This window comes from Corylus avellana, chromosome 1, assembly GCF_965113065.1.
Source record: "Corylus avellana chromosome 1, dhCorAvel1.hap1.2, whole genome shotgun sequence".
Classification (NCBI taxonomy): Eukaryota; Viridiplantae; Streptophyta; class Magnoliopsida; order Fagales; family Betulaceae; genus Corylus; species Corylus avellana.
In genome coordinates this window covers 8119210-8142303 of record NC_142490.1, presented here as the reverse complement: position 1 = coordinate 8142303, position 23094 = coordinate 8119210, and the positions used below count along the sequence as shown (strand labels likewise).

The following is a 23094-nucleotide window of genomic DNA, read 5'->3' as shown; positions in this document are numbered from 1 at the left end:
TTTTCAAAGAAGGAATGTAATATCTTCAATGGGTGCTCAAATAACTTATGTCAAGTACTATGGCATTGGTTAAACATTCGTGTGAGCTGTAATATAGCTAAACTTGATGAATTTGAGCTATGACATCAATGGTTGGGTCACTTAAACTTCAAGGATCTATTGAGAGGACCCCAGAATGAACACATTGTTAGATTACCCAAATTGGGAAAACCTAAAAAAATTCTTTGTGGACCTTTTCATCTAGGAAACAATTGAAGTCTCAGCATAAGAAAACAAGTTCCATACATATCTCTAGTCTTTTGAAGCTAATGCATATGGATTGGTTGGGTTCCACCCAGACAAAGAGTATGGGAGAAAAAATGTACATTATGGTAGTAGTAGATGATTACCCTAGACATACATAGGTGATGATGCTTCGAGAGAAATCAGAGGCATGTGATCACGGTAAAGTTCTTTTCAATAAAATACAAAATGTGAATAGGTGTCTCATCAAACGTATACGAAGTGATCATAGAAGAGAGTTTGAAAATTCTTTTGAAGAATATTGTGATGATGTTAGGATTAAGTAGGAGTCCTCTGCTCTGATTAATCCCCAACAAAATGGATTTATTGAAATGAATAACATAGTGATATAAGATATGACAAGTGCTATGATACATGAAAAGGGGTGAGCAACAGATTTTTGGGGTGAAGCTCTTAACACGGCTTGCTATGTCATTAACAGGGTTTACTCGAAACTAAGGACAAAGAAGACACCATATGAACCATGAACTGACAAGAAGCCATCAGTCAAGCATTATCAAGTTTCTGGAAGTAAATTTTATATTCTTCGAAGCATGGAGAATCTAGGCAAGTTTAACACTAAAAGTGATGAAGGAACTTTTTTCGGAGTATTCCATATACGGTCTTGATTTTAGAGTTTACAACAAAAGAACTGAGACTGATGGAATTTGTGAACTTTGTTGTTGATGATGATGATACCATAGAAGGAAACAACAAAGTGGAAAAAATTTGATGAAGTAGTTGAAGTTGTGGAAGTAGAAGTTTATGTAAAATCAGACAATGAAGAATCACCAACCCCCAAACCGAAAGAGTGTCAAAGGATCGTCCTTTCTGATTAAGATTGATGAATCATTGCCATGAAATTTTTTTTGGGGAGCTTGGAAGAAGGAAAGAGACTAAGAAGCAGCATTGTTAATCAAGTTTCCTATGTATGTTATATCTCAATTCGAACTCAAGAAGGTTGAAGAAGCTCGGATTGATGAAAGATGGATAGAGGCCATGCATGAGAAACTAATTGTTGTGCTAAAAATAGTTCAAACCCAAGTGCAGGCTATTGCACGTAATAAATTCTCGGTAAGTACGAAGCTGATACTTAGGTAATGATCAACTGAGGATATCGTTAGGAATTAGAAATTTTCTTAATTTGGTTTCCAAGATCTTATTTATAATACTTTTCATTTCCAAAGTGTTTGAGGTGAAAAACATTGAGTGTTTTGGTGATTTTATTCTTGCTATCCAAAGCACGTCAAGACATGAATGTGACGCAAAGCCACAAAATGCTCATTGCCTTGCCACATTCAAAGCTTGGTAAGACATGAACATGACATGGGATCTCAAAGAAGTTACTGCCTTATCATGTTCAAATCTTGTTAAAAGCTTGTCTCAACGTGACGTGACGTATCTCGACATGATTCGAACCTGACGTGCGAATACGAATTGCCACATCTAGACCCTTGTGATGCTCTCAATGTCAATTGCATAAAGACCCCAAGAAAGACACTTCGACAATTCAACAAGTTGATTGATCTCGAGACATCTTATGGCAAAGACTTGTGAAAAGCTAGTGAGCAATACGATAAAAGAGGCACCTTAAGCTAACTTTAACTAATTAACTTTTATAGAGGATTTTGTAAACATTGTTATACTCAAGCTACCCCGAAGGACCAATCCACACGACTGGGGACAATGACTAAGCCGCGAGTTTGACATTAATAAAATAACTAACTTCCTATAGGAGTGGAGGGCAACTTAACAAGGGCCGGAAAAATAACTCGGAAAGGAAAGCAAACCAAAAATAAAACTTGAAGAACTTCATTGATCCCAAAAAGATGACTCTAACTATAAGCAAAAAGAAAAATTCCCGATGGTCGACCATTTGAATTGGTCACCCATGGAAATGGGGGCAACTGATTATACCATAAATAGACCCAGGTCTAAATCCTAATCCCTAATTCACTAGAAAAGGCTAAAAAAGCCTAAGAGCCTCCCACCACGTGTCCTCTCATATCAAATGACAAAAACAGAAAAGGGAAAGAAAAATGAAATCCAGAAAGTAGGGGTGTTCAAGTGGGTTATAACCGGCGGTTATTGGCTATAACCGTTAACCGCAACCGTCTTGGGCGGTTATCGTTTTTTAATAACTGCGCAACCGCCTAGGTGGTTAGCGGTTATTTTATAACCGCTTTTTTATATGAGCTTTTGAGCTTTTCAAGTGTTTTGTGCCTTTAATTGACCTATTTTTTGAGCTTATTTTAAACGTTTTGGGCTAAGGTTTTTCTAAAAAACGACGCTGTGTTGGTGTATAACACCAAAACTACGTCATTTTAAATGTTATATTATAATTAATATAAAATATAAAAATTTATATTATTATATATAAGGGTAGTTTTCTCACTGCAATCATCCTAAGCAGTTAGTAGGTGGTTAGCAGTTTTTAATAATCACTTGTTAAGGCGGTTAACGATTAGCAGGTATAAACAGTAGTTGGTGGGACGGTTATAACCGCCTCGTTTGAACACCGCTACCAGATAGCAGTTGGGATGAACTTCACGTGGGCTTTGCGGTAGAAAACGCTATCCCAGCCCATAGGCCATTTTCTACCCTAGTCCGTAGACCTTCCGCTTTCACTACAAAGAAAACGAAAAATATTTAACATATTTAGTCGCCCTCTCTGTGTCCCAGTGACAGACTTAGCAGCTCCTAAAACCCTAACCAGTCATCTGAAGCTCCACACCTCACTCGGATCCTCAATCCGGAGCTACCCGTTTCCCAATGGCAGCGAATTCTTTGGATTCTCTCATATCCATTGGCGGGTCGGTCTCCTCCCAGTCCACCAAGACCCGGGTCCGGATATTCCGCGATGAAATCCCGGCGATTCTGGACAATTCAGGTCAGTCACCGATTGTCTCTCTCTCTCTCTCTCTCTCGAATTCTAGTTGTCAAATATCATTTCCACTTCTTGATTCACTTTTTCTTTTCCGAGTGAATTTATTTGTTTCTGCGGAAAATGGTAGGACGAATTTCCAGTAAAGTGTTATAATGTACTGACTTGGTTCTAAATTCAATGCCATTTCATTTGGTTCGTGACCACCATTGGCACACACAGATGTATCTATACAAATATACTCATATGGATACACACAGGTGTTACTCATTTGCTGTTGCTCTGTATCGGTGCATTCCACAAGGGAATCATTGTGACAATGATATATATGTTGGCCAGCTTAGCTATGTCATGTTAAATTAGATAATATTGTGTTGAGAGAGAGAGAACTGTTTGAGCACATTTGAAACAACACCACGGGTTTAGGATTTTTTTCTTAATTATTTGAATGTTATCAGTAAGGGGATTAGGCATTGGCTGCACCTTTTGGGGAAGTTTCAAGGAATCATTATTAGATATATTATGCAATTTGGGACTTGTATTAGTCAGAGAATACATTCAAAGCTTATATATTTGATAATCCACCATTTGGGGGCCGAGTTTTCATGTTTGTATTCCTTTTATGTATCTATTTTCAGAGGTGTTTGACCAACCCTGGTTCTTATGCATTATCTGTTTCACTTACAAAATATGCAGACGCATATAGCGTTTTTAAGTGCCTAGACTTTTGGCAGTTGTGTTGTAGCCATCTTAGCAAACAAAGTTCTGTCCAAGTTCAAATTTGAAGTGGAATTTCCTGAGTGTCAATGAGGAGGAAATTGAATTTGATTTATTTTTCATCTTTTAAATACTGTGGAGGAAGGAGGTCAATAAAATTCTTCCTTTAGCATTAATTTTGACGTGTATATATATATATGTGTGTGTGTGTGTGTGTGTGTGTGTGTGTTTATGTATGCATATTAATTTATCTTTTGTTTTTGCTATAAGCAAAGTCATTATTCTTTTGGAAAGTGCTGTGAATTAAATCATCCATGCGTCTTATTGTCCTGAAATGTTGTAATTTTGAACTTTGCAGAGATGTGTACAGAGCTTGCATCACTTCTAGTAGAAATAATATTTAGAACATTGTTAATTTATGATGATCGTGGATCAAGGAAGGCTGTTGATGATGTCATTGCAAAAGCTCTGGGTGACTTATTGTTCATGAAGAATTTTGCCGCAGCACTTGTCCAGGTAATGGAGAGGCAGTCAAAGTTCCAATCCCATGTAGGCTGCTACAGACTTCTCAGGTGGTCATGCTTCCTCTTAAGCAAGAGTCAGTTTGCCACAGTTTCAAAGAATGCATTGTGTAGAGTAGCTGCAGCGCAAGCATCTTTACTTAATATTGTTGTTCAAAGATCTTTCAGTGCGCGAAGGGCTTGCAAGCGAACATTTTTAAGTCTATTTTCTCAGGTTTAGGCCATTTAATATTTACTGATTATTTTAGAAGACTGTCCTGCTGGTACCTAAATTTTTTTTAATCATTCTGTGTTGCCTTTTTTTTTTTTTTGTGTTTTTTTGCAGTCTCCTGACATTTATAAAATATACATTGAGGAATTAAAGGATGGGCGGATCCCATACAAAGATGGTCCTGAATTAATATGGTTATTATTGGACTTCTCAAGTACGTCACCATCTTTGTTTGAACAGTACAAGGTGAGATAAATCTATTTTCTTCCTGTGTATTTCTTATTCCATGGAAGTGCTTGTGTGCTGATTCTTCTGCCTGAATTTTGACATGATTTATTCGTTTTCTACAGCCAACATTTCTTGATATATATGTTAAAACAGTGTTAAGTGCCAGAGAAAAGCCAAGACAGGTTCTTAGTGAAGCTTTTTGTTCACTTTTTACACGTATGTCGCATGAAGATTTTCAAAGTATTGTGGTTCCGTCTTCTGTTAAAATGCTGAAACGCAACCCTGAGATTGTGTTGGAGTCAGTTGGAATTCTTTTGGAATCAGTGAGCCTTGATTTGAGTAAGTATGCGACCGAAATTCTTTCGGTGGTATTACCACAGGCTCGGCATGCCGATGAAGGAAGAAGGGTTGTGGCATTAGGTATAGTCAGGTCTTTGAGCCAGAAGTCTAGTAATCCAGATGTTTTAGAAGCAATGTTCAATGCTGTCAAAGCTGTAATTGGAGGTCTGGGTGTATTTATTTATACATGCTTTCATATTGTTTCTTTTAGTGATTTTAAGTACCTTATAATGTTTGCTGTAAGATGATATATTTAGGAAGTTCAATGACTGAATGTGTAAATCTTTGGTGACCTTTTGTTATTCACACATTAATTTGTTCAATTTAAACAGGCTCAGAAGGCAGACTTACTTATCCTTACCAGAGAATTGGCATGGTCAGTGCACTCCAGGAATTATCTAATGCTCCTGAGGGAAAATACCTCAACAGTCTATCATGCTCCATATGCATGTTCCTTTTGTCCTATTACAAGGATGATGGTAATCTTTACTTTGTTCTCTTTTTTCTTTTTTAAATTTAATTTAGTTTTATTTATTGGTGGGGGTTATGAACTTTTCAGTAATTCTTTGTTGCTTTCAATCTTCAAGTTGGATCCCCTTTTTTTAATGTTTGCATCTTTTATTTTTCCACGCATAGTGCTGATTCTTTGTCCAATGTTCTATTCTAGGAAATGAAGAGGTGAAGCTTGCAATTTTGTCGGCTGTAGCCTCTTGGGCAGTGCGATCTGCTGATGCTGTTCAACAAGATTTGGTGTCCTTTATTGCTTCTGGACTCAAGGAGAAGGAAGCTTTAAGGAGGGGGCATCTTCGTTGTTTACGGGTTATATGCAGAAATGCTGATGCTGTTTTACGGGTATGCTGTCTTATTAAACTATATCAGTGCTTTGTTGCTTTATTTCAACGAAATCTTTCAGAATTTGATTTCGATTCTTGTTGAGGCTGTTGCCTTCATCACTTTGACGCTTCTATGTTAAACACTTCAGGTATCGTCTTTGTTGGGTCCTCTTGTACAACTTGTAAAAACTGGTTTTACTAAGGCAGTACAGCGTTTGGATGGTATATATGCTTTGCTCTTAGTTGGGAAGATTGCTGCTCTTGATATCAAAGCAGGTGCATAGTATTTTTAATGCTACATTTTTAACTATGTACTTATTACTTCCCTCCATTTCTATCACTGATCTTTCCTCTGTGGAACTTTAAGTTGATTTAGTTTCACACCTTTTGTCAGAGGAGACTGTTGCAAAGGAAAAGATCTGGTCTTTGATATCACAAAATGAACCCTCACTTGTACCAATTTCATTGGTAGCTACCCACTGACTCTTTGATGTTAGTGATATTTAATTTTAAGTTTTTCTTGGGTATTTGACACTAAAATGTGCTATACAGGCCTCAAAGTTATCATCTGAGGATTGCATGGCATGTGTTGATCTTCTTGAAGTGCTGCTGGTGGAACATTTCCACAGGTTTGAATTCTTTAAATTTGCAAACCCTCTACAGTATTATTGTCTGTGTGGGTTGGCTTAGAAAACTCTTAAGTGGCTTTTCTGAAAGGCTTGTTTGTTGTTCATTCTACAGGGTGTTGGACACCTTTTCAGTCAGACTACTATTACAGGTAAGCCAGTGTAGTACTACATGAATCTTTTTCTTATCTAGGAACTTCATTACTTAGTGATAGTGATTGTTGATATGTTGCAGTTAATGATCTTTTTCATATGTCATCCAAGTTGGGACATACGGAGAATGGCTTCTGATGGTACCAGAAAGATAATTGCTGCTGCACCACAGTTATCTGAAGATCTTTTACTAGAATTTACAAATTTTCTTTCTGTAGTTGGAGAGAGAATTTGTAATTCAAATACAAGGTGTATTTTATATTCATTTACTCTCTTTTAATTTTGCCATTGTTTGTAGTTTCAAAATTCTTTTCCTTCTCTCCATTGAGTGAAAGATGCACATATGTACATGCATATGCACAATTTTATTTTGAAGACAAGTTCGAATTCATATTTGATGAGTCTTTATTATTATTACTACCATGATCACCAATACACACACACACACACAATATATTTACATAGACATATACCTTCATAAACATAGATATCTATGTATACGGTTGAGGAAAAACCATGTGCAAGAACATAACTCTTAAATTTAAGAACTTATGAATTCTGCTGAATTTCTATGTGATGGCTTAAATCAATACGAAGTTGTGCATGTAATTGCTCAGGTTTTTTTGTACTGGCCTGACAAATTCCCAATCTTTTAAGGCCATTTATTGACTTAATTTGAATTTGTTGCTTTTTATGGGCAAGCTTTTGGATATGGTTTTTCCTGGTCACATTTTTTCCATTTCAGCCCCTTCTATGATATGGTTGAGGCATCTAACTTTTTATGTCTTTAGTGACCCAGAGAATTCATTGGATCCTCAAGTTCCCTTCCTTCCATCTATTGAGGTTTTGGTAAAGGCTTTCATTCTAATATCATCAGTGGCTCTAGCTGCTGGCCCGAGTTCGTTCGTGCGAGTTGTATTCTGCTCACATCATCCATGCATAGTTGGCACTGGAAAACGAGATGCAATTTGGAGGGTAAATGCAAATCATAAAACATAGGCATAACATGCTTTTGTACTTTCTGTTTAGTTCTTTGCTGAGCATATTTTTCGTTTGAAAGCAGTGGAACACAATTATATTATATATAGCCATATTTTTAAAGTGGAATCGTGGGGCCATTTTCTCTACCATCAAGATCTCCAATCATCTGTTTGTTGTTTGCATATATTAAATTGCAGTGGGGAATTTAGAATGGAATCATCTGTTTTTTTCTCCCTCTTAGTTGCTCTCTTGTGTACTCCCTATGTACAAGGGTTGCGCCCCTCTGTGCATTGATAATGCATATTTACTTATCAAAAAAAAAAAAAAATTAAATTGCAGTGGGGAATTTAGAATGGTAAAATAAGGGATAGATAGAAAATGCTTTAGCAGAAATTAATATAGGTATGTGAAGACTTATAAAAAAGAACCTGTGAACTCTTATCGATTTTCAGCTTTCTTGACCCACTAATACATTTGATGAAATAAGAGAAAATTCATTGTCACCCAATGTTTGTAGTGTCAAAGGTGCAAGGGCAAGGTATTTTTGTCATTGAAAAGCAAGGTATAAGGCTCAAGGGATAAGGCAGGATCAATATTATTTTTTTCTCATCCCGTCGAAACAATTTTAAAACAATTGGAAGTGAAACAACGAGTTCAAGAAACAATAGTAAACAGTGTTAGACAATACCAAATAACAAAAAAGACTTGGTTGGTGAGCTTGCCAATTTCTGCCCTTTTTTGTTTGGACGTGGGCGGGCGAAGGGGATTGGGGGTAGTTCATGGCAATAAGCAAAAAACCTTTGAAGCTACATTCACGGCTACTTCTGGCATGCGTACAATTGCCTGTATTGTGGTAGCAATTGCAATTTGCCTTTTGTTTTGCTCGTTTTCCAGATGTGAAGTACATATGAGCATGCTTTTATGTTTGATTACAGACGGGTTGGTGGCTTGTTTTTTGACATACTGCTCGATGTTTATGTTTCAGAGACTTCATAAATGTTTGCAAACGCTGGGTTTTGACGTCATTGGCATCCTTTCTGCCGATGTGGGGAATTTGTGCAAGGTAAATTATAGATTATGGATATAAATTTTTGATATTCTTGTGGTTTTCCATTGGATTACTAATGAACCGTCCTGAGGAATCCTTTGATATGTGTCTCTACTTGTTAATTTTCCAGCAAATCAAGCATTTAACATAATTAGATTATTCTGCATTTTCCTATTGGTTTGCTAGGATGAATGGCTTATTGCATTTTTAACAGCAAGTGAAGAATGGGGCATAAATACATTGTTCTCAGTCCAAGGACACATTATTGAAAATATTTTAGGTGGACAAATGCAAAACACTTATATAACATTTTGGGGTGAACACTTATTACGGTGGGGTTTCCTTAATTCAAGATCGTCGGAGAAAGGTACTCATGCGTCTAAGATGCCGATTGTTTTGTCGACATTATCTGAGATTGCTGAGGAGAGGGATGGGTTGTTACAACCCCAATATTGGCTGGTAGGTTTAGGTCCTTCTGGGGAGATTGAGGTTTATTATCCTTTGGACGTTTGTCATCCGTTTGGGGAGAATTGATGAGTGGGATTTTCCCGACCCCCTCAATTGGGAGTATGACGAAGGGAGGATCCAGCCTTGGCGATGTTGGACACCATTGAAGAGGATTTTCATAAGGGGAGGATTTTTTTGGGTGGACTGCGGCTCTAGGCAAAATTTTGACTCATGATACTCTGCATAAGAGGAACATAGTGGTAGTGGAATGGTGTTGTATGTGCAAGAAGAACGGAGAGTCAGTCGATCATCTTCTTCTCCACTGTGAGATTGCAAGGGCTCTTTGGCACACGATTTTTAAGCGGTTTGGGTTGCATTGGGTCATGCCTTGCCGGGTGAGGGACTTGTTCGATAGCTGGTGGTCGGGAGGTCGATCTCGAAGCGCGGTTGCGTGACAGATGATCCCTCTGTGTCTTATGTGGTGTATATGGAATGAAAGAAATGCTAGATGTTTTGAAAATTCCACTAGGACCATAGAGGAATTGACTCATATTTTCTTCTTTACTCTTTACTCTTGGACGGTCCCTTGGCTAGCTCCTTTAGTGATTAGTTTTTCTGATTTTCTTTTTCATTTCTCTCCCTCTTAGGTGCTCTCTGTGTATACTTCCCGTGTATGTGGGTTGCCCCCCTTTGCGCTTTTTATATCATTATTACTTGTAAAAAAAAGAGGATTTTCATAAGTAAAAGTTGCTCGGGCGAAGTATAAAGGCACTAGGGAGCTGCTCAACCTGAAGAGTTTAGTTAACTATGGCGACAATATTACTTCCAATTGGCGAGGGAAAGGCAAGGCGCAAGGGAGGCATTGCTGAGCCTCCTTTTGGGTCTCGGATGGGAGGGTTTTAGTCTTAGGGTTTATGGTGTCGTGAGGGCTTTTGTCTTGGGGTTTTTGTTGGGCTTTCTTTCTTTTGTTTTTCTATCGTCTTTGCTCTCTTTTCCTCTCCTTCTTTTCTCCTCCTTTTTTAGGCGTTATCTTGTATACTTCTTGTGTACTAGGGTTATGCCCCTCTTCACTTTTGATTTATGAAACTTTTTACCTATCAAAAAAAAAAAAAAAAAAAAAAACATTTTGGGGTGAACAAAGGGAAAAAATGATATTAGCACTTGTAACAAGGTGTTTGGCTATAAGTGGATATCCATGAATGGTTGTATCAATTGATGGGGAAAGAACCAATAGGGTGTTCTATATGATATATTTGAAAGGATTGTGGAAGCTCTAATGGTGTTCATTTATTTCTTGTTTGCTTGGCCTTCCAATCATTCTGTTTTTGACTTTTCACTATCACTATTAGATTTCTTGGATGCTCTTAATTCTTGCAGTTGAGTTATGTATGGGTTTCTCTTGTTTACGTTCCATATACTTGGAGCCTTTTTAACATGACTTAATCTAGGAGCAATATGTTTCAATTGATAAAAAAAAACACTAAGGGTGTGTTTGGCAAAATTTTCAGAATTGGTTTTTGCTTCTCAGTTATTCGGATTTTCAAATGTGGCCCCAACCGCTAACACACTTTTCAAAACAAACCACAAAACTCTTTTCCGTAAACATGACTTTTTGCAAAATACTTCTAAAAATATAATACACAACAGTTCTCAAAAAATAATTACCGTGAATGTCTGGCGGCCTTGCGGAGGCCGTCATGAACTTTTTGGTTGCCCCGTGGTGGCTGTTGGGAACTTCCGGCAGCTCGGCTCTTTAGTGGTCGCCATGAATGTCTGGTGGCACTATGGTGGCCACCATTAACTTAAGGAGGCACTATGACATAGAAATGAGATCGTCTACTGCCAATATGACATAGAAATGACAAATGCAAAGTGGATCAATTAAAAAAAAGAAATATCCTTTAAATTAAGTTTGTATGGATTGATAATGAGATCTTCATTTTAATTGTTGATGATGATGGTGATCTCTTTGAGCTTGATGATTGTAATGATGCAAGCTCTAATATCTTCATCCATGGTTGCATCGGCTTTCTCATCTTCTCTTTTCTCATGTGGAGGTTTATGCTCACAATAAATTGGTTCATCTTTGAGCTTGACAATTAGAGTGAACTTATCTCTTAAGTGTTTTTGTCCATGCTGATGGGGCTGCCTCATCTTCTCAAAGCTTAGATTGGTGCCTATCCTTGTCTTCCTGGGGGACAAAGAGGAAAATGTTTTACACGATAGGAGGGGGAGGAGCCATACGCAGGTGAACAAAGTTTAGTGGGTTACATTTTGTTTTTTCATTTGGTTGGCACATGGGTATATATCGTTTAGGCTCCCAGATGTAGGGCAGTTTTCCATCAAACCAGTTTTTGAAAAAAGGTCATATCTCATGATTTTGACACTGGATAGAAGCAAGGTTGGTGGTGTTGGAAAGCTGATTCAAAGGCCTATAAAGTGATGTTTACTAGGTCAAAACAGGTTGCAAAGATGAGTCTATAGAACTGAACAGAAAGGCGTGTTTCAAGTCTCAATTCAAACTGCACTTGGAACGAGATGATTCTTGGAGTTGCAGTAGCGTGCGTCACAAATCTCAGTTTGAACTGAACTTGGGACGAGCTAAAATTTACGAGGTTGAATTGGTAAATGGCTCAGTTTGGATTGGCTGCGGCAGATTTTGTAAAATGAAATTCTTTTAGTTTTTATTAGGGTGAGGAGTATAGGTAGTATAAATGTGTTGTGGTCGTTTAGGAGACTCAGTTTTTGATCTGATATCAAGAAGAAACACTCTAGGAGTGGTTTTCTCTCCCTTTTGCCTCAATTCATTAATTGGTTATTGGTTTTGGGAAGAGTTGTAATTTTTGTGTTTGTTGTTACAAACCCACTATGCTTCACTGCATCAATTGGTATCAGAGCCTAGAAACTTTCCCGCCATGGCTCAAAGAGAATGCGCTGGAGGAAACAAATATGCAAGCCTAGGTGTTGTGCAAGAGCACCTAGAAGCGACACGTGATGAGCAACTGGTGTTTTGTTTGCAGCGCATGGAGGAGCACTTTGTGAGCAAGTCGAGTGATTTGGCAAACAGGTTGGTGCGCAAATTAGAGCTCTTGCCAATTAATTTGCCAACATGGGTGGTCCAAATGGTCGTTGCTGTCAACCAAACTTGTGGTTCGTGGATGAGGATGATGTGTTTACCTTTAGTGGGGTGTGATCTCAACGAAGGAAGGTGCGGCTTGACACGTGGAGTCCGCGGCACGCCACTTTGACCATTGTTTGCGAGCTTCATATCCGTCTATTGAATCCATCTTGTGTGGAGGAGGAAGGTGAGTTTGTTGATGAAGAGTTCCAAGATGAGGTCATTGTGTCTTCGGGAGGTTTCTTTTTCTTCGGTGCCTGAAGCCTGCCTGGGTGCGACTGTGTCTTCGGAGATTTCTGATTCGGCGCGTCTTTCTATTCTCAAAGAGGCCTTCTCTGTTCCGTGGGAGGTGGACTCTCTGGCGATCCCTCCTTGCAGGGAAAGGGAGGTTCCTTTTTCGGGGGGGGAGGAACAGGTTGTTTGCCCTTCTCCGGCGAAAGGGTTGATTCGTCGTGGGTTCTTTGGTCCGAGAGCTGTCTCTCCCTCTCCGGTGGTGTTGAAGGATTCTTCCTTGTCTTCTAAGGGAAAGGACCCTGTTCCGGTTCCCTCTGTGCTGGTGGAGGTTCAAGTAGGCTCTACTGTCTTGCCTACCTTTGGGGTGGCTGAGCTGGGTCTTCATTCCCCTGATGCTACCTCCTTGCTCTCGTCTCAGGTCTGCACTTCTCTCTCGACTACTTCCCTTCCCGATGGGGTGGCTGAGATGGGTAGGAGTCTTAGCTGTCCTTTTCCTCGCATGACAGAGAGTGGTACTCCCATTTATTTCTCTATATCTACGTCCCAACTGTGGTATACCCAGAGGGTGAAGGAAAAAGTCGCAAAGCAGCTGCATAAGAACAAGGACCTGCTTGTCGAGGTTGTGGTTGATTCTTCGGTGGAAGGGAAGTCCGATAGGGGGCTTGATGTGATGAATCTCGCTCCCGTTGTGGGGTTGTCTTGGGGAGATGAAGACAAAAAACTTCGGGACCTTTTTTCCATCATTGAAAAGAGGGAGCCCGTGTTTGAAGCTTCTGCTCCTAAGGTTAAGGGGATGAGGGAGCTCAAAAGTCTGGATTGTTCCATCTCTCCGGTGAAGGGCCGGCGTCAGCGGGGATTTTTGGGGTCGAAAAATGCTTTTTCATTTCCCCCTGAGGTGCACTAGGTTTCGACCTGAGATGCACTAGGGCTTTTCTTGGGTATTTGGTTGGGTCTCTTGTATACCATTTTGGTTGGGTGTTGGGTTTGATTGGGTTTTTCTGGGTTTTTGGTTTGTTAGGGTGTTTGGTTGGGTTCCTTTGTATACATTATTGTGTACTTAGAGGCGCTTTGTGCTTTTTTTGATATTTACTACATTACTCATCAAAAAAAAAAAAAAAGAATATGAGGTCATTGAGGAGGAGTTCCAACGTGAAAATGTTGAAGAGCCTTGTCAAGGATTCGTGGGATTCTCAACCAACCTATGATACCATTGTTAATGATGAAGATCTTGTGGGAAGTTCTTTGTCATATAATCAAGAAAATCGGTTGAATGAGGTAAGTCTCTTGGATTCCACATAAAATTTTGTTGATGAGAGTGCTATACTTCATGAGTTTGATGAAAGCCCTAAAGTTGACAAGTTTCATTTGGGGGTTGAAGAAATCAGTTTTGTGGATTTCCTTGGGGTAGACAATGCTTTATCAAATTCTCCTGATAATAATGTTTGACGATGCCTATATGGTGGAGGAGAATTTTATGTTTAAATAGGAAGAGATTGTTGATCATTTTTGGGAGATTTTCATGGTGCGTGAAAATTGGAGAAGGTAAATGAAGTATATGTGAAGAGTTTTCAAGATGATATTCACAATCTTGTGGTGATTAAATGTGTGGAATTTCTTGTTGGCTATCAAGTTGTTTTGTTCTTGATAAGAGTGGTTTGAAAGGGATTGATTGGGGTTTGAAGGATTGAGGCAAGAACCATCGAAATTTGAGGACAAATTCTCTCCAACTTAGGGAGGACGATGTAGGGCAGTTTACCATCTTATTAGTTTTATATAAAAAAAAAGGTCATTTCTCATGATTCTGACATCAAATGGAAGGAAGCTTGGTGGCGTTGGAAAGTTGTTTTGAAGGCCTACAAAGTCATGTTTCATGAAGTTTTGCCAATTCCAATGTTTACTTGGTTAAAACGGGCTGCAAAGAGGAGTCTATAGAGTTGGACAATAAAAAGACGTGTTCCAAGTCTCAGTTCAAACTGAACTTGTAACAATGTGATTCAGGGAGTTGCAATAGTGCGTGTCCCAAATCTCAATTCGAATTGAACTTGGGATGAGCTGAAATTTGTTACTAGTTTGAACTGGCTGTGGCAAATTTTTGTAAACCGACTTTCTTTTAGTTTTTTTATTAGGGTTAGGAGTCTAGGTAGTATAAATATGTGTTATGGCCGTCTAGAGCCTTAATTTTTAATGAATATTGATCAGTTATCAATAAGAAACACCCGAAGATTGGTTTTCTATCCCTTTTACCTTAATTCCATGATTGGTTCTTGGTTTTGTGATTCTTGTGTTTTGTTGTTTTTGCGAACCCACTAAGCCCCTGCATCAATCCCCCCCTCCCTTTCCCTGTCTGTTTTGGTTTAGGATGGGTATTGGATGGGGCTTTTATCGTAACAATAAGACTCCACCATCCTGTGTTGTCGGAGTCCAAGTCACAGCTGAGGTATTTTTGGAAGGTTAAGGAAGATTTAGGTGCGCATCTGAATAAGAAGTTTAACAAGAAGTTGATGGTCGAGGCTGTGGCGGCCACGCCAATGGAGGGGGCTGTTAGGGTCTCGAGAGCTGCGTGCGTTTGCTCAATCTCTATCGGTGAACATCCTCATCAGATCGTTGGTCACCCTCCTAAGTCGACAAAGTTTGGAGAGAATGGAGAGGTGGGGGTTGAGGGATATTCCGAGGTTGTGCTTAATGCGATGAAAGTCGCTCCCACTTTGCGATTGTCTTTTGGGGGTGACGAGAAAAGATTTAACGATCTTTTGTCAGCTATTGGAAAGTATCGGATCGGTATATTGAAGATGGGGCTTCTGTTTCAAATACTAAGGGGAAGAAGGAGCTCAAAAATTTGCAATGCTCCATTAATTTTGACACTAGAGGCAGTGGCTCTAGTCAGGGCTTAGGTAGGACAATTTTGCGGGTCTAGGGTTTCTTTGGGGAGCTAGAGGTAGTGGCTCTAGTCAGGTTATAGGGTTTCATTGGGTTTGATGATTCTTTTTTGGGGGAACTTATCAAAAAGGATTCTCTTTTGGGAGACTATTGTGGGCTAGCTTTGGTTTTCCTTCCTGAGTATTTAAGGGTGCCTTATGCTTTTTTTATAAACTTTTTATTACTTATAAAAAAAAGAAAAAGAAAAAAACTTCATTTATATCTTTTAAGTAAGTTTTATTATCCATGTATAATTTCATATATTTTTGGTGTTTGTTAATTATCCTTTAACAAAAGCTTTAGCGTAATAAATTTGCATATGTTTATTTACATTTTTAATAAAAAATACTTGTATTATTCTAGATTTTCAGAATTTGATGTAATTTTTTCTTTGATAAATAAGTGATTCATTGAAAAGCGCAAATGAGCGCAACCCTAGTATATAGGAAATATACAAAGAAAGGCCTTAATAAAGGTAGAAAGAAGAGCATAAAGATAAAAATTGAGACACAGTAGAAAATTGAGACACACTAAAAGTGTCGGCCCAATGGAATAGAGTTTGAATAAACAACTTTTTGAGCTCTTCCATTGACCTTTCTTGATCTTCAAAACATCTTCCATTCGGCTCTTGCTAAATAATCCACATGACGCATAGTGGTGCAATTCGCCATACCTCCTTAGCTGAAATATTGCCTTGCTGACCATGCCAACAGGCTAACAAATCTACCACTCCTCTAGGCATGACCCAAGTAGCAGCAAAAAGAGAGAAAACCAGACTCCATAAAGCTCGGGCCACTTCATTTGATGTAATTTTGAGTTAGTATTGTATCGTATCTGTATTTTGTATCTGTATCTTTGCGTCTAAGGTAGTTGATGGTCAGCATAAGATTCTTGTAATTCACTACGCACATGCACATGTCAAATGCTCTAGGTATTTCCTTTTCATTTGTTTGACTCAGCTGTTTTTTGTTTGAAAGTTCTTATAAATTTTGATCTTATGATGATCATAATTTCATCTATGAACTACATCTTTTATGCAGTGATGTTCCTGTTGTTTTCAAAGGCTGATCACTTGCTGGTTTTGTTTTGCAGGGATTATTGGGACCTCTGGGGTTGATGAGTGCTAATCCCCTTGAACGCCAAGCGGCAGTATCATCATTTTCCACATTGATGACTATAACACCCAGAGATACCTATATAGAATTTGAAAAGGTTTGCTGCTTAAATGAACTATATTTTAAGATTTATTAGTTAAATGGGGCCAATGATATGTTAAAGGTCTGTTCCTCTACTGACAGCTGACTAGCGCTTCTTTTTCATGCCAGCATTTGCAAAATCTTCCAGACCGTTATTCACATGATATGCTTTCGGAAAATGATGTTCAGGTAAATTTTTCTGGCTTTTCTACTTGAACTGTGCTGGATTTGGGATAAATGAAATGAGAATCACTGTAGGAAAAAAGTCACGTTGTATGTTTGATGTTACAATTTCGGTTCTCTTAACATATTAGATATGATAAGATATTTCATTTATTTGTCAAAAACAAAAAAAACATATTGGATATGATGATATTTCATTTCTGTGGTGGGGCTTTTTCTATCTTTTTGGTTTTGCAGGTGTTTTCTGTTGATTTTTCGTTTTCTTTCTGTTTTGGTGTCCTTTTTGCATACTCCCTGTATGCTTAGGGGCACCTAACGCTTTTAATCCTTGCCTATTAAAAAAAAAAGAAAAATCCTTCAGTCGGAAATGATTGCTGTTTGTTGTGTAATGTTGCAATAACATACTTTTGTGGAACAATAGATATGTGGAGGATGTAATTTGGCTGTAATGATTGTCTTCTTTAGCAAGCTTCCTCCTTCCTTTAATTGTGTGTGCGGAAGTCATTAGTTGTCATTTGAGGAGGTGATATTAGTTTGATTTGAAAGTGAGATGACAACTTGTGCTTTGTTGTTGTGCATTTATAGGATAGAATCTCCTCTTTTACCATTAATTGATTGAATATCATTTTATGGGGAAAATACACTTTACCCCTTGAACTATCCACCCATTTGCACTTTTAACCCCAATGTTTAAAAAGTGACACTTTACTCCCCCTCCCCCCCCAAAAAAAAAAAACTTCCAAATTGTTGCAATTCGACTATTCTGATTTTTTTTCCCAAAATGCGCCCATCTCAAGTTAAAAAAATAAAAATTAAGGGGTGGCGAATTGCAACAATTTGGAAGTTTGGGGGGTAAAGTTTCACTTTTTAAACATTGAGGTTAAAAATGCAAATGGGTGGATAGTTCAGGGGGGGGTAAAATGTATTTCCCCCCCTTTTTTTTTCTTTGTGATTGGCTTCTATTCACCATCTGTTGGTCATAGTGGAAGGTGCAATGGGCTTTTATTGAGCATCTCCCAAAGTCCTTGGCGTTTTTCTGTTGCTTTATGGTTAAATGGCCTAGTCTTGGTCTCTCTCTCTCTCTCTTTCTCTCTCTCCTCACACACTCACACACTAACACCCCCGCCTTCGATATAAGTTTTTTCGAGTGACATGGAGAAAATGTGTGCAAAATATAGGTGATGAGATCGGCATATGGCCATTGACTCACCCAACGTATTTGTGGGGGCAATATTTATATTTGGATATGTAAACTTGCTGCTTAAAATGTTTAAGATGAGGCTATGTGTTGTAAAAAGCGAGGTATATTTTATTAAATCCAAAAATTCATCTTAGCTTCCTACATCTCTTGGTCTACTTCTAGTCACTGTTCATAGTTCTATTAAAGGTTAATTATTATGTCTGAAATGTCTTTGTCGAGATCTTAATTGTATGTAGATGTGGAGGTGTTTGACAATGTAGAGAGACAAAAAGTTTCTTCCATACGAGTTACAAGGTCTTGATGTTATTGAAGAAGAGATAACTTTATGTGATTAGGAGAAAATGAGGAAGGCTAATTATTAGTGATTTGGAGAGGACTGCTTTTGTAATGACCCAGGAAAAAGCGCTAGCCATATTTGCGGTATCACCCTAAAAGGACTAGTCAATTTGGAGCTTCCTTAGAATTTCTTATAAAGTTCAATTTCACTTAGTAACTAGGCAATGTGGGTGCAAACAATTCTTTAGGGCTATCCCACCGGTAAAGTCGGAGTGTTTTAAAGAATATTTTAACTGATTTTCTTTTTCATTTCTCCCCCTCCAAGGCGCTCTCTGTTTATACTTCCCGTGTATGTAGGTTGCGCCCCTCTGCGCTCTTTTTTATATCATCATTACTTATCAAAAAAAAAAAAAGTCGGAGTGTTACTCGATCTGTGTTTAGGGTCCGCTTTGCACAGGTTCGAGGTTTACTCGGTAGGGATGGATACATGAAGTGGCCTTGTCTTAAAGGGGGTCCTTGTCATTAAAAATAAAAAATAAATCACCCACTCTATGTGGGCTACTTCTCATCTTCCTAATATGGGAATATGGTGTTACAAACTCCCCCTTTTAAACTCCTAATGTCCTCGTTAGGGACACATCATGCAGTGTTTCAGTACCACATGGCCTGAAGTTATTAGGTGGCTTTAATACCATTTGCAACGATCCAGGAAAAAGTGATGGCCACATCTACGTTATCACTCCAAAATGACTAGTTAATCTGGAGCTTCTCTAAAATTCCTTATAAAGCGTAGTTTCACCTAGTAACTAGGCAATGTGAGACTTAGCACTTATGACTATCTTTATAAACCACCACACTCTATGTGGCTACTTCATCTATCCAATATGAGACCGTGGTGTTATAACTTCTATGGAGGAGGCGAGTTGGAGGCAAAAATTGAGGGCATTGTGCTAGAGAGAGAATGCTAAGTGCAGTAATTTTTTTCCACCAAACCCTTGACCACTGGATGATTGCCTATGATTGTTTTCATATTTCTAGTTTTCATTATTATTATTATTTTTAATAATTTTTCATTTTCTTTTTAGGTGTATGTCTTGTATACTTCATGTGTACCTCTGTTGCACCTTTTGCGTTTTATTAAAATTTGATTACTTATCAAAAAAGAAAGAGAATTGGTAAGTGTGAAGTTGACACTAGTGAAGAAGATGGAGAAAATGCCCTTATAAACAGTGTTATTCGAATAAATAGATTGTGCTAAGGAATATGTCCTAGGATGGAAGCTCAGTCTAGCCTATAGGTGACATATAGGTGTCATTACTGTAAGTGCTAGTGCGTGGAAATCTCTATTATTTCATAAGCTGATAGAATCTAATGTTGGGAACTCAGTTGCTTTTACCTTAATTGAGTTCAGATGAGGGGAGAAAGAGAATTAATTAGTCTGGAGTTAATGCTAGTAAAGAAGTTGAGAAGATGCCCTTAAAAACATGGTTTTGAGAATAAGTAGTCACTTATTTGTGCCATGGACATTGTCCTCGGATCTAGTAACCTTTGGCATTGAAGCAGATTCATTGGAAGTCCAGTCTAGCCTATAGGTAGGCACTACTGCAGGTGCTAGTTCATCAAATGTTCTCTAGTACTTCATAAGTTGATAATATCAAGTGTTGGAAACTCAGTTGCTTTTACCTTCTCTGTGGTTACTGTAACGTTGAGCTTGTGTAATTTTTCTTAGTACTAATACTCAAGGTCAACGAAAACCAATGATGAATTTTATGGTAAATTTTTGGTGCGTGTGAAAGTTGTAGACCTTATATTCTGCAGGTGAGGGTATGCCTGGGTAATTCTTGGGCTTCATATAGTGTCTCCTTGTCCTTCAAGATATCTTTCTATAATTGGATTGCTAATTTTTTGAGTTGAGTTCAAATTACATCAACTAAAACATGGTATTAATTTATCAGAAATCTTCAAATTTACTGGATATCATTCTCTGGAAGGCTTTAATTTTTCCAGTTTATAATTCTACAATTTGTCATACCATTCTTGTAAAGTTTTTTTTTTTTTTGGTTCTCATTGGGTTTTTCTTTTAAGTATATTCTTTCCTTTTCTTCTTTACTTTAAAATGTGCTCTCTACTTCAAAAAGGAAACATGTTCCATAACACTAAAAGTACGCCCATTTCATATTTGGTTTTTTCTTTCTTTGCATTAAGTAACATTTTCTTTAAGCATCTTCTCTATTTTTGTGTTTTAATATTTTTGAGATTATATGACATCTGCTTCCATTTTTCTCGTAACGTTTCAGGTTTTTCATACTCCTGAAGGAACGCTTTCCAGTGAGCAAGGTATTTATGTTGCAGAGTCCGTTGCTACTAAGAACACAAAACAAGCAAAGGGTCGTTTTCGGACGTATGAAGACCAAGATGACATGGTTCTTTTAGAGTTTCTTCTTTGTTAATTTTTCTTTTCTGTGTTTCCCCCCCTCTTTTCAGTGTTAGTTATACCTATTTCTTCCCAGGATCATATCAGTTCTAATCATTCAGCAAGGAGAGAACCGGCTAGTAGAGAAGCTGCTGGTGTTGGGAAAAAGGATATTGGGAAAGCAACAAAGAAAGCTGGCATGTTACTGTTTCATCTTTTTTGGTTTTGGTCTAATTCGTTTTCCTAGCATTAGTAATTTTTCATAATATGCTTTTTTTTTGGGGGTTCATTTTGATCCATTTAGATAAGGGTAAGACTGGAAAAGAAGAGGCACGTGAGTTGCTGCTAAGAGAGGAGGCATCTATACGTGAGAAGGTTCGAGAAATACAGAAAAATTTGTCTTTGGTGCTGAGAGCTCTTGGGGAGATGGCCACTGCCAATCCTGTATTTGCACACAGTCAATTACCTTCCCTGGTTTGTGTCTCACTTGCCTATCTTGATCTTTCTTTTGTTGATAAATTAATAGTATAGGGTATGTTTAATACTGGTTTTGGAAAGTGATTTTTGGTTTTGGGAAAGTGTTTTGATGTGATATAAATGTGAGAAGTGTTCTTTTGTGGATGTGAAGTCGTTTTATGTAGGATTCACATTTGAGAAAATGTATTATGTGGGGCCCACTTAACAAAATTGTTTGGTTTTATTTTCAAAGAAACAAATACTAAACATGCTTATTTTGAAAAAATACAAGTGTATAGTTCACTTCTTACTTATAAAAAAATTTAGAAAAGGAAATTTGGTTAAAACTCCTCATGTGCTTGCGCAATTTCAATTTACTCCCTCGGTTTTTAAATCCAAATTTTAACTCCTTAGGGTTTTCACTTTAACTCCTGTCCAAAACTGCTTACATAGCATTAACGGGATTAATGCCACACAAGCAGTTTTGCGACATCCCATGCCTGATGTTAAAGAATTATTTTTTAGTTATTAAAAAAATTTAATAAACAAATTCCAAAAGAAAAGCAAAAAAAAGATGTGGAGGGGTGGCTGCCGCCCTCCGGGAGGTGGCTCATGCAGCCACCCCCCACTGGAGGGTGGCTCGTGCAGCCACTCCCAACTGAGGGGTGGCGTAATCCTTTATACCAACCCCGTCACTGTTTGAAAGTTGGGAATAATGAAGGGGTGAGTTGACAGTAAGTATGATTAAACTGTGTGCAGTGTCAACCCAACAATAGGACATGTTAAACTTTTTGCATATTAAATAATCATTTAACATTTTGAAAAGAGTAATAGGCAAGATAAAATACATTTTATATAACATATATGAGTTATACATAAAAACTTTTTTCATGAGAACTTGTTTTGGCCATTCACTCGTCTTCATATTACACCTTGTATGACTGGGTTATGCGATCCAACATTGGTGATGCTCATGCTTCCTTTGATAAGAGGAAAGAGCGTCATTTGAAGAATGGAGATCCTTATTAACAATTCCTCTTCATTTAGCTCCTCTGAAAACTATCCTTAAAATTCACACTTTCATGTAAAAGTTCTTCAGTGTGGGTGCACTAAATCTCACCTTAATACTGACAGCACTGTAAATTTTGTTTCATTTTCCTCACTCTGCCTTGGGGTTTTTAACAATCATTTAAGACACTCACCATAAATGCAATATAGAGAAAATAAATCATATATAACATTTTTTCCATCATAATCACATGCATAACATTTTTGTAACGTTTAAAACATCATTTATAGTATGTACATACTTTTCCTAATCATGAACAGAAAATTTCATGTATAAAATCATGGTAACAATGCATCATTCTTTACTTATCAAAAAAAAAAAAAAAACAATGCATCATTCTTTTACTTGCATATCATCATAAAATGATAGGTTTGAATGGACACAAATTTCCTCGATAGGAAATTTCCTTCAACCCACTCTAATAAATGCTAAGTTGTCTTCTAATATGTTTGAGTTCCTCAAAAATCAATATTTTGGTTGTAAATTACTGTTAAGAATGTTAAAGAAAACATGTGCGTCTCACATGTTAGAGGACACTTGACATTTATTAGAGTGGGTTGGAGGAAATTTCTTCCAAACTGGTTTGGAGGAAATTTTATGTCCGGTTTGAATTACCCAATTTCATGCATCAAATACAATCTTTCATGAAACATTATATAATGCAAATATTTCAAAACTTGATTTTTATAAACACTTTGGGCGTTTGTAATAAAAAATAGTTAGTTTAATGAAACCCACTTACCTCAACTTCTTACTGATTTA

At 37.7% G+C, this 23094-nt stretch overlaps 1 protein-coding gene across 1 annotated transcript in view; it reads left to right on the top strand.

Moving 5' to 3' along the window:
* Positions 1-2945: 2945 nt before the first annotated feature.
* ILA (putative protein kinase regulator ILITHYIA) overlaps positions 2946-23094 on the top strand; it is a 56710-nt gene continuing 36561 nt past the window's right edge. Inside the window, exons 1-18 of the mRNA XM_059583597.2 lie at positions 2946-3172; positions 4242-4618; positions 4730-4861; positions 4966-5347; positions 5515-5661; positions 5850-6034; positions 6165-6291; positions 6410-6483; positions 6568-6644; positions 6757-6793; positions 6877-7043; positions 7586-7769; positions 8761-8838; positions 16631-16750; positions 16864-16923; positions 20692-20817; positions 20905-21004; positions 21112-21281. Coding sequence (XP_059439580.2) covers positions 3055-3172; positions 4242-4618; positions 4730-4861; positions 4966-5347; positions 5515-5661; positions 5850-6034; positions 6165-6291; positions 6410-6483; positions 6568-6644; positions 6757-6793; positions 6877-7043; positions 7586-7769; positions 8761-8838; positions 16631-16750; positions 16864-16923; positions 20692-20817; positions 20905-21004; positions 21112-21281 — 2661 coding nt within the window. The 5' untranslated portion in view covers positions 2946-3054. The remainder of the gene's footprint in view (positions 3173-4241; positions 4619-4729; positions 4862-4965; positions 5348-5514; positions 5662-5849; positions 6035-6164; positions 6292-6409; positions 6484-6567; positions 6645-6756; positions 6794-6876; positions 7044-7585; positions 7770-8760; positions 8839-16630; positions 16751-16863; positions 16924-20691; positions 20818-20904; positions 21005-21111; positions 21282-23094) is intronic.